General features: G+C 39.1%; 1 protein-coding gene across 1 annotated transcript; it reads left to right on the plus strand.

Annotated features, from left to right (window-relative positions):
* The first annotated feature begins 12,124 nt into the window (after positions 1-12,124).
* On the plus strand, positions 12,125-12,460 carry LOC113290676 (photosystem II 5 kDa protein, chloroplastic-like). The gene has a single exon (XM_026540260.1). The coding sequence runs from the start codon at positions 12,125-12,127 to the stop codon at positions 12,458-12,460; it is 336 nt and encodes a 111-aa protein (XP_026396045.1).

Here is a 12,460-nt window from a genome sequence, read left to right on the forward strand (position 1 = left end):
CGATTTGAGGGTCTAGTGTGAGTGTAATGAAGACATGTCGTAGATTTTACTTAGCCCACTCTTTTCTTTTCTCTAGTTGTTCCTCGTAGTTGGGTATGCCTTTAGTTTGTATCCTCGTCTTACCTTCAGGACGATCTGGCTTGTAGGTAGAGGAAGTAGGTATGCTATGGACTCTCATACCGATTTATCAAGACAAAGCACGTAGGGAATATGATAAACATGAAGACAATCTTTCATTCGCGCGTGGGGAAGAGCTAAGGACAATTATCAGGGTATCCACAAGTTGATAGCACGTATTATGCCTTGGCGAGGGAGGATACGCTAGGGCTTCCCCTTATTTTTTACTGGAGGATAGGCTAGGGCACCCCCCTTGTTTTTACTTAACAACAGGATTTGGGATGGTGTGGCATATGTTGGACGCACCTACTCCTCCTTCGTTTTTAACAATAGGAATTGGGAGGGTGGGACATATGTTAAACGCGCTAACCCCCTTGTTTTTTCTATTTAGATTTAAGAGTTGGGAGGGTGGGGCATATGTTGAACGCGCCTACTCCTCCCTCGTTTTTACTTAACAACAGGAGTTGGGAGGGCAGGGCATATGTTGAACGCGCCTACTCCCCCCTCGTTTTTACTTAACAACAAGAGTTAGGAGGGCGGGGCATATGTTGGACGCGCCAACTCCCCCCTCGATGGTTATCGAGTTTTTTTGTTGTTCCCATGGTTGTTTGCGAGTTTGTTAGCTAATCGGGTGCCTTTGGCGCTCCCGGGTTTTATGAATTTATCGATTGGTCAGGTGCCTTTGGCGCGGTGGATTATGTCATCCCGACGGACGCCCTTGGCGTTCTCACAACCTTGTCAGTCGATTGGGTGCCATTAGCATTCCCGCGACTTTTAGTGAATCATCAGCTGATCGGATATCGTTGGTGTTCTCACAGCCTTTTGTCAATCGATCGAGTGTCATTGGCGTCCCGCAACCTTTAATGAATTTGTCAGCCGATCGGGTGTCATTGGCGTTCCCGCAGCCTTTTGTCAGTCGATTGGGTTCCATTGGCGTTCCCGCAACCTCTTGTCAGTCGATCGGGTTCCATTGGCGTTCCCGCAACCATTAGTGAATTTTGTCAGCCGATCGGGTGCCATTGGCGTTCCCGCAGCCTTTTTCAGTTGATCGGGTGCTATTGGCGTTCCCGCAACTTTTAGTGAATTTTGTCAGCTGATCGGGTTCCATTAGCGTTCCCACATCCTTTTGTCAGTCGATCGGGTTTCATTGGCGTTCCTACAACCTTTAGTGAATTTTTCAGGCGATCGGGTTCCATTGGCGTTCCCGCAACCTTTTTCAGTCGATCGGGTGCCATTGGCGTTCCTGCAACCTTTTGTCAGCCGATCGGGTGCCATTGGCGTTCTCGCAACCTTTTGCAAATTTGTTAGCTGACCGGGCACCTTTGGTATTCCCGCAACCTTCTACAAATTTGTATTTTTTTCAAGCGGCTTCTATGGACTCTCGCTAGCATGGTGTCCGAAGCACGTTACTAGAGTTTTTTTTGCTTGCTTTAAAGTGACAGCCTACTCATGTGACTATGTGACTAGGTTATTCATGGGGCACAAACGTGCGTATTCAAGTAAGATCTAATTTAGATGCTTGATGATTTTTCAGTCGCATGTATGTACAAGAAGTAAAGATAAAGATATTATAAAGCAACATGTGAAGCGCCTGGCATAAACTATTAGCATAAACAGTTTTTCATACATGAGGGTCCGCAAATATATGCTTTGTACGGGAAATCGAAGCAAAACACAAAGCTCAAAACATCTTATCATAAATGCGAGGTTTCAACATCCTCTCAAATATGCATCCAATATATGACATTGTGGAGTAAGCACGATTTCTAGGGTCGGTGTTTAGACATTCGATAGGATTATTTAAGGGGTGCTAAACCGTAAACATGTGAAATGAAGTTTATTTAGTCTTTATGCAATGTGCTAGTGAGTCATGTGGAGGTAATATATGTATATAAGGCATGTTATCAAGCTACTAGGCGTCATACGCAAGATAAATGGTAGAACACTGCCATACTAAACAATCATCAAGTAAACTATAAGACAAATAATTAACCTGCCGCTTAATGCAAAAGAGAGTTGTTTTAGTTCTCATCCATTTTTTATCTTTAGTAACCGGACGAATACTTTCTACAAAACAAATGCAAATATCCGACTTCATCTGTGGTGGGCAATCATGAGTGCCGAGTGATGTAGCAGGCAGGTGACGGATAAACTGGCCGCTGTACTCAGAAATGTCAATGAGGAAAACAAAGATCATGCAACATGAAATCATGCTGGCTCGTTATCATTCATTGGATGGAGATAACACAAGCATAAGATATACTAGTGCAAAGAAAGATAAAAAAAGGTACCATTACTATTGTAGTCAGGGTGTGAATGACGATAACCAGAGTCGAACTGTTTGCAATATAAGCTTATTACCCTTTCGTGATGCCAGTGCATGAAGGATCTTGATGATGGCTTTGTTCTTTTACGGAATTTTTGGGTATATTGTACCATGTTCTCATTAATAAATTCTTTTCGTCATTGCTTAGGGCTCGTCCGAGAGGAAATTGGTACTATGTGGAACTGGTATCGCCGAGTGGTATTGAAACAATCGAGTAGTACAGTCATACAGAGATGCCCGTGAAAGATAAGCGGTGCTGGTGAGATTCAACATAGGTAAGTGACGCTGATGAAGCGGATGCTGGCTCACGTGACTGTTAAGTGATGGTGCTTGTAGTGGCATACGGGCGGAGAAGATGGAGGCGCTGATGCAGTGAAGCAGTACCGCCCGAAGGTATCTGCTCTTAGAGTCGGAATGGTAGTTTCATAGAGAGGAAAACGCTGGTGGTGTTGATGAGGTCAGATGGCGCTGATGTATTCAAATGACGCTGGTAAGGTTTACGTTGGCCGCCGGCTTCAAGTTTTTTTTCTTTGAATGTTGGTACATCTATAAGTACGCGGCTTTCTGAGTTGAAGGATCTCTTCCTCGAATGGCACTTAGTCCCAGCAAATCTTGGCAGCTACTTTGCCGGTTGTCAGCGACTCTCCCCATCATCGTCTAGTGTGGTTTTACCCAGTTTTACTGATTTTTACACGGTGTGTGCTCCAGCTCGACTGCTTCAAGGGTATGCGCATCTCCCCGACTTCAATATTTTGTTAACTTCATTGACTTCATATTCTACTTCTCCGAGAAGAAACATCTTGGGTTGGAGCTCGGCATATCGATTCTGGTTCAGTGATGCTGGTAAAAGAGGAAAGCGTCGATGTGGTTAACCTCGTGATGGTGGATGAAGCGGTGTATCATTGGGTAGTGAAAAAGCGGGGGTCTAACAACACCACCCAATATTTCGCTTCGCAATCTGTATGGACAAACTCGAATATACTTTTAAGAGAATCAACAAGACTCAATCAATTAAAAGCATATCAACGAGTTTATATCTCTCTTCTTGATTTGATTTACTCAAGCAAGAACTGCGAGTTCAAATCAAGTACAAGGAATAACTTGGATGGTACCAAAGACCAATATCCAAGGATCAATCAATATCAATCAACAACCAAAGGTCGGATTTCCAATTGATTGATTCAAACACACAACCTGTATTATTTCAATTATATAAACAAATATAATGCGGAAATAGAAATAACACAGACACCAGAAATTTTGTTAACGAGGAAACCGCAAATGCAGAAAAATCCCGGGACCTAGTCCAGATTGAACACACACTGTAGTAAGCCGCTACATACACTAGCCTACTCCAAGCTAACTTCGGATTGTACTGTAGTTGAACCCCAATCAGTCTCCCACTGATCCAAGGTACAATTGTACTCCCTACGCCTTTGATCCCAGCAGGATACTGCGCACTTGATTCCCTTAGCTGATCTCACCCACAACTAAGAGTTGCTACGATCCAAAGTCGAAGGATTGAAAATAAACAAATCTGTCTCATACAGAAAAGTCTATCAAAGGATCAATCTGTCTCCCACAGATAAACCCTAAAAGGTTTTGTTCCGTCTTTTGATAATAATCAAGGTGAACAGGAACCAATTGATAATCCGGACTTATATTCCCGAAGAACGACCTAGATTTATCAATCACCTCACAACAATCTTAATCGTATGGTAGCGAAACAAGATGTTACGGAATCAAAAACAATGAGATGAAGATGTTTGTGATTACTTTTTATATCTTTCCTATCGGGGATATCAATCTCAAGCCAATCAATCTGATTGTACTCGTACGATAGAAGATGCAAGATCAGATCACACAACTACGATAAAGGTAGTATCGGTCTGGCTTCAAAATCCCAATGAAGTCTTTAAGTCGTTAACCTGGTTTTAGAAGAAGAAAACCAAAGGTTAAAGGAGAACCGACTCTAGCACGCAAATTACTATCACACGTAAGGTGTGGGGATTAGTTTTGCACAGATGCTAGATGTCTCCTTTATATAGTCTTTCAAATCAGGGTTTGCAATAAAGTTACCTTGGTAACAAAGCAATCAATATCCGCCGTTAGATGAAAACCTGATTTAGATTCAAGCTAATATTTCTCAATCGTTAGATCGAAAACTTAGCTTGTTACATACACTTGACAATGCACGCTTCTAGGTTTGTTAACCGTACCCAAACGTATGCACTTGTTGGTTCAACAATAGTTAACCAAAAGGTTAGACACATGAGCATTCTATATCAACCATGTTCTTCTTCACCATAACTAGTTCAAACGATTTCAAATGAACTAGTTAGAGAGTTGTTCAATTGCAAAGAGATCTCATGTACTACACAAAACACAATTGAAGCAAAGATGATTTGATTCACTTGAACCGGTTCATGAACTTTTATAGCCACGGTTTGCAAACTGCATTCCTTAGTCTTTTTAAGTTTAAGTTCAGAAATCATCTTCAGATATGTAACCTTCTCAAGTTCGCAGACTAGGTTCGCGGACTTAAGTTACCGGGCAGAGTTTACAAACTCCAACAAAAATTCTCGGGTATGAGAACTTCGCCGGTTCGCGGACTGGGTTCTCGGACTTAGTTTCACACAAATAGTTTGTCAACTCCAGCAGAAATTATCGGGTTTGAGAACTTCGGCAGTTCGCGGACTTGGCTCACGCCATTCTTCCAGTTCTCTTGATCAACAAAGTTCGCAAACTTTGGTTCAAGGAATAGGACTTATACATAAATGTGTTTCCACAACAATGCTTATGTCCACCATTGGTTATGTAATCTCAACTCTCATTTCAATCATTGAAGCATTCTTAGAGTACGTTATATAGTTGTTATACCATTTCTCGTCAAAGCAATTTTCAATATGATTGAAACATATCATGACTTTCATCACATGGTAAAGATAAACTTGGTTAAAGCGAAAAGCTTACCAACTCATATTTCGAGATATAGATAGGCGAGGTATACTCGACTCGAAATACCAAATGTGTATAATCAAAGTCTATATATATAGCATACGACTTATTGTCTCAAAGAGTAGGATATAGAGTAGATATACTTTTGAGTGATAGATAAGTTCAAGTCTTCACATACCTTTTTGTCGAGAAGTTCCACCGGTTCCTTGAGTAGTTCTTCTACTTGTATGATGAATCGCCATGAATTCCTTGAGCTCAACTACACTTTCTATCCTAGTCCGAGACTTAGCTATAATATACTAGAAATCAAGACTTATAGTTTTGATCATTAACATTGACAAACATGCTTGAGATAACAACGCATGCGAGTTCAACCGAGCAATGCTCTAACAGGTAGTCGGCGATTTCTAGCTTTGCTGGTGCCAGCGGCTGTGTTTATGGACGCGGAGATGATTTGAGAGGGGTCTTCGAAACTCGATAGTGAAGATCGGCTAGGTGGTGATAAGCGGTACCGGTAGAGTTAAAATATTTGGAGGAGCATTTCCTACTGATTGATGAAGGACGAAAGATAGACAGAGGGTTAAAACAATCCAGAACGAACCTAAACTCCGATTAAGTCAGAAAATAAAGATGAAAGTAAATCAAAGATGATTTGATGGGTAGTAAAATTAATTTGTACTGGTCTCAAGCCGGTGTCTAATTTTTCTTTTCCTTATTATTTGTTTTTTTTTTTGAATCCTGATAAGATGTTTTCCATGAAGAACAAATCTAAGAATACGTTTGCCAAGGTAAAATTTAAGCAGAATTAAAACTTATCTCTATAATCGCTATATGTTGTTCCTTAGTGTTGAGGACGTTTGCCACTTAAGTCGGCTTGTTTCTCTGCTGATTGATTGAGCGCGTGAAGGGTATGGGGGAGAGGTGAACGTAAGTAGTACTGGTGGTATGGTGTAGCTTGAGGGGGAGACAAGTGGCGGCGATGCAGCTGAGCGATACTGATGCGGTGAAGCGGCTATTTACCTCTAGTTTTATTAGTAATTATGGATGGTCTTGGACGTGGAGATTGAGAAATGGGTATGGTGAGCAAGAAAAGACGCGGCTAAACATGAAGGACGCGGAGAAAATGAATAACGAGCAGCCATTTTAAGTGGAAATGGAAGGGACGCTGATAGAAAAGTAGCGGTGTGGGAATTAGGCGGTTGGGCTAGATACGAGCCTCCGGGTGTGGTCGCCAAATGTTGATACCTGATTTTTGGGTAGGTTCTACCCGTCCTAACTATAGCACATCCAATTTCCTAAGAGATGAGAGAGAGAGAGGAAAAAGGATCCATTCTATTATACTATATGCCTCTTTATATAGACTTTTCAAAAGCCCATCATTTTATCATATCATGCCACATGTACCAAACCTCCTTAATTACTACTAATACAACCTCCTTCTTTCCTATTAATTCCTCCCTTGTCCTTTCCAGCCCATGGATACTTTCTTAGTGGACTTGGGCTTTAGTCCCCATGTTTCATATTGGGTTTACCTCCTTTTTTGGGGCACACTAGCCCGGCTAAGGGGTAATATTTTTCATGTATCAACACCAGGCACAAACATTAAAAGGAAAATATCTGAGTGCTGATGACCAGGTACATTTCTATCCATACCCTTCTATCAATCTTAATTTTCTGTCAAGTGATAATTTCGATTTTAGTTTCATATCTGTTGCATTGTTCTATCAAGGTTTAATTTAAGTAAAAAAATGAAAGTCTTATCTTGGAATGTACAAGGTTTTGTTTCAAAAGATACTAGGGATTACTTAGAGAATATCATAAAAGAACATAGTCCTGATATAATTTTTCTCACTGAAACTAAAATTTGTGAAAAAAGAGCTAATTTCTTAGTTCAGAGATTTGCTTATCCAAATTCTCTAATTGTGGGTTCTGAGGGTTTAGCAGGGGGGCTTATTCTTTTGTGGAAAGCAAGTTTTCCTTGTGATGTGATTTGTTGCAAAGATAATATGATACATTTACTAGTTAAATCTAATGCATCTAAGGAAGAATGGTTATTGTCCTGTGTTTATGGCTCAACATACAATGACATTAAGAAAATTCAGTGGGAGTTTCTTAAAGAACTTAGTGATAATGTTTATCAATCATGGATTGTCATTGGAGACTTAAACATTCATCTGTTAGATAAAGGGCAGTCTTCTGACTCTTCCTCCATTGATCACTGGATTAATAACACTATTGATTCAGCAGGATTAATGGATTTGGGTTTTATAAGTAGCAAATATACCTGGTCTAACAAATTAAATTGGAAAGGGTACAAAAGGGCAAGAATAGATATGGCATTGCAATAATTCAAATTTAATTATGGAGTATCCAGATTCTAAGGTTTTCCATCTCTCCTTTTTTGCTTCAGATCGTTGTCCTATTTTGTTAGTCACATAATCATTTCAGTTTAAACCCAAAAATAATTGGAAGTTTTATAGATGTTGGTTGCAAGATTCTACTTGTAATGATATTATCTCAAAGTCTTGGGATTCATCTCAAAATTCTCAAGATAAGCTCTCACTTACAAGGAAAAATCATATTGCATTTTGATGATATTAGTCAACAACTACAAAAATGTAAGAACTTGTTACTTCATCTATAGTCTCAGACTTATTCTGATTATAATAGTGATTTCATTCAGCAAGCTGTAGATAATGTTAACTATTGGAAGAAAATTGAAGCACAATATTGGCAGCAAAAATCCGGTGATCATTGGATCAGGGATACAAACAATAATACGAATTATTTTCATTCTCTAGCTAACAGAAGAAGATCAAGAAACAACATAACTGCTATTAGAGAGTCACATGGTATTTGGTATCGTACAAGAGATGAAATAGCAAATCTACTTACCAATCACTTTTCATCCATAGCCACATCTACATCTCCACAGCTTTAAGAATCTTATTTTTCCTTTATCACTCCTATCATATCAACAGATGAAAATCAGATTTAGTGAGGATACCTATATAAGAGGAAATCTTTTTTACGCTTAAAAGTTTAGCTAGTTGGAATTCCCCGGGTCCAGATGGCTACCCTGCGGGATTCTATCAGACTCAGTGGCATATAGTAGGAGATGATATTATTCAAATGGTTCGGCAGTTCTTTATTACTGGACTTATGCCTTCTCACGTTAATCAAACTCTGAATTGTCTCATACCTAAAATTCAAAATCCGGCTACCCCAAATGATTACAGACCAATTGGTCTTTGTGATTGTTCTTACAAATTGATTTCTAAAATACTTGTTAACAGGCTTAAGCCATTGATGAACAAAATTATTTCTCATACTCAGGCTGCACATGTCCCACAGAGACTGATCAATGATAACACAGTTCTAGCAAATGAACTAATTCATTCTATGAAGAAATCTAAGAGGAAAGTTCCATATGTAGCTCTAAAAATAGACATGTCAAATGCTTTTGATAGGCTGGAATGGTCCTTTCTGGATAAGATGCTTCATAGGCTAGGGTTTGAAGATCAGTGGTGTTCTGTCATACAACAATGTATACCAAAAACTTTATTTTTTATCAAACTAAATGGTGGAGCAACTGATTCTTATATTCCTTCAAGAGGTCTACGTCAGGGAGATCCCCTATCGCCATACTTGTTCATTATAGCTACGGAGTATTTAACAAGGTCTTTAATTAAAGCAGAAGATGATAATTTAGTTATTGGCATTAAAATTGTTCAGAATGTACCTTCTATCAATCATCTGCTTTTCGCAGATGATTTTCTTTTATTCTTCCAAGCTGATTCGAAAAGTATTGATAACATACTTTCTATATTAGAAGATTTTGGAAGATTATCGGGTCAAATGATCAACTTCAATAAATCATCAGCTTTCATAGCATGTAATATTTCTTATGATGATAAACTAGAAATAGTCAACAAACTTGGAGTTAAGCAACTGTGTTCCTCTGATAAATATTTGGGTCTCCCTATTCTTTTAGGCAGATCTAAGACAAACTCTTTTGCTTCAATTATAGACTCCAAGGTTGGTCATCAAAAAATCTGAATCAAGCTGCTAGATCCACAATGGTCAAATCAGTTCTGAATTCCATACCAACCCATTACATGAGTAATTTCAAACTTCCTACGAATACCTTGAAACAACTAGATACAATCCAGAGAAATTTTGGTGGGGACATAATAATAATAGGGGAATCAATTTAATAGCTTGGGATTCTTTATGTATCTCTAAAGAAGAAGGGGGTTTAGCTTTTAGAAATTTAGAAAAATATAATAAGGCTCTCATAACTAAGTTGGCTTGACGCCTATGTACAGAGCCTGAAAAACCTTGGGTTCAAAGTATGAAAGCTAAATACTCACCTCATTGTGAATTCATTCATCTGCAAGAGGAAAACAAGAACTCATCATGGGTATAGAAAGGTTTAGAACATGGCTTGGAAGTAGTTAAAACATATCATAGATGGGATGTTAGGAGTGGGACAAAAAATTTGGTGTGGTATGACAAGTGGGTAAGAGGTATGGATCATCCTCCATATCTAAAGGATTCTTTTAATCTACCAATTAGAATTGTCCATGTATCAGATCTCATGCTTATTAACCCTAGAAGATGGAATGAGACATTAATTCGAGCAGTCTTTCCAGATCATATTGCTGACATGATACTTAGAATGTACTTGGTCCAATATGGAGAGGATAAGTTAGTTTGGGAGCCAAATAGAACGGGAGCTTTCTCAGTTAAATCAGCATATAAAGTTCTTACTTCTAATTCAAATAATATAAGTGTTTGTAATCAACAAATTTCACGAACTGTTTGGAAAAATCTGTGGAAATCCAAAGCTCCACGTAAAGTTAAACTCTTCATTTGGAAATGCATTAAGGGAATATTTCCTACAAAGAAAAAGTTGAGTCTTTATAAGCCTGAAATAGAAGTTATGTGCTCTTAATGTCAGTCCATGGAGGAGACACTGCAGCATCTTCTTATTCATTGTGATCATGCTAGATCAATTTGGCTTGCCATGAATGTTAATGTGTCAAACATCCAACTTCAGAACATAAACATAATCATTAGTTGGTTTCAGTATCCACAATATGATGACTCAGATCAGAACTCTATCTGGACACTTAAACTAATGTATACGGCTTGGCAGATTTGGAAAAACAGGTGCTTAAAGGTTTTCCAAAATAGGAGTATAAATAAGTCACATGCTATTGCTAGTATTCATTATATGATTTCACATTGCTTATCTTCAATCAAATTTCAAAATGCAGTTAGTGGGTTTCAACAACAGAATGTTTGGCTTCCACCTGTGAATAATTATTTCAAAATAAATGTTGATGCCTCATTTGATCCCATTATGGGAAACATAGGAATTGGTCTGATTCTTAAAGATTCTGCAGGTTTAGGCAGGGCCATCTGGGGCAAGTACTTCCATGGAGGAGTAGATCCGGAACAGGCTGAATGCTTGGCCATTAAAGAATCCATTCGATAGGCCAGCGAAAATAAGCTTAATAAAGTTATTTTGGAAACAAACTGTCAAAATGTTGTGAACTCTCTTAAAAATGCTAACTCTGTTGTTCATTGGATGAATGATGGAAATGTACAGGAAATAAGGCATTTACTTTCTACTCAGAACTACTATGACGTAAGCTATGTTAAAAGAACATCAAACAATTTAGCTCATGTTATTGCTAATGATGCTAGAACTGATAAGTCCCCTTTTGAATTTTGGTGTAACATCCCAGAAAAGTAGGAAAAATTATAAGGGATGAATGGACTATCAGTCAGTCTTTATGTAAATCTTTAAATTAATGAAGTTTGTTCTTTGCATCAAAAAAATAAAAGATTTCTCATGATAAGATTATGGACGGATTCACCGACTCTGGCTCCCAGTTAGCAATTCGCCGAATTATTTGCGAATTTTTACGTGCTGCTCGTTCCCGAACCAAACGGACGTATAATTGAAACACCGAACCAGGTTCGTGAACTTTGTGGACTTTCCGAACTATACGCGTGTATTGGATCCGAACTAGAATCATCCGAATCAATTCGGCCCATAATCTCCGAGTAATAACTAATGGGGTTATCTTTTATATCTCCTTTTAAGGCCCAGATGCTAATTTCTCCCTTCCTTCCGTGTTTTCCCAAATATGTATCATGAACATCTGCCATGCAACTCCCTGAGCTGGTTCAAGACCACAGCCAACGCTTTTTTGATGCTAAACTGTGTATATATTCAACACATATATAATACACAAATCAAACTCCCCACACGTACTATATCTTTCCGAATTATTACCGACTCACGAACCGTTGACCGGATTTTTGATCGAATTAAATTTTTATGAATCCGAATAATACTCGTACGTTTACCGTTTCGTACATATGCCGAAACCCGAATTGCTAACTACGCTGTCCGGCTGTGTAGAAATAATCTGTCTACTTCTATCCTCTACTGTGGATTTACACCACAGCATCCTATTAAGATAAACCCAGCACGTGGCTATTGCTCATTGGCCATTTGACATGTGCTTTGGATAAGATAACATTTGAACCTTCAAACCCTGCACCACCTTTCATTCTGTTTTCCCCAACTCTTTTATACTGAACTACATACTTGTTTGGGTGTGACATCAAAACACTGCAGTGTTAGGGCAAACAGATTGAGTGAAAGAGATCAGAGATTCAGTGAGATAGTTAAGAAGAAATCAGATGGCTTCACTCACCATGACAACCGTATCCTTATCAGGGATAAACCTATCCGGGAAACAATCAGTCAATGGCCGGCGTGTACTCATCGTTGCAAAGGCATCCAATGCTAGTGAACCTGTGCCAGCAAAGTCGAGTTACAACAGTAATGCTGGCGACAGCAACAAAGAAGGCAAAAACGCAAGAAGGGAGATAATGTTGGCAGCTGCAGCTGCTGCTGCTTGTTCTCTTGCTGGAGTTGCGTTTGCCGACGAGCCTAAGAATGGGAGCGCAGAAGCTAAGAAGGCATACGCACCCATCTGTGTTACCATGCCAACTGCTCGCGTTTGTCGCGGCTAA

This window comes from Papaver somniferum, chromosome 6 (genome assembly GCF_003573695.1).
Source record: "Papaver somniferum cultivar HN1 chromosome 6, ASM357369v1, whole genome shotgun sequence".
NCBI classification, from domain to species: Eukaryota; Viridiplantae; Streptophyta; class Magnoliopsida; order Ranunculales; family Papaveraceae; genus Papaver; species Papaver somniferum.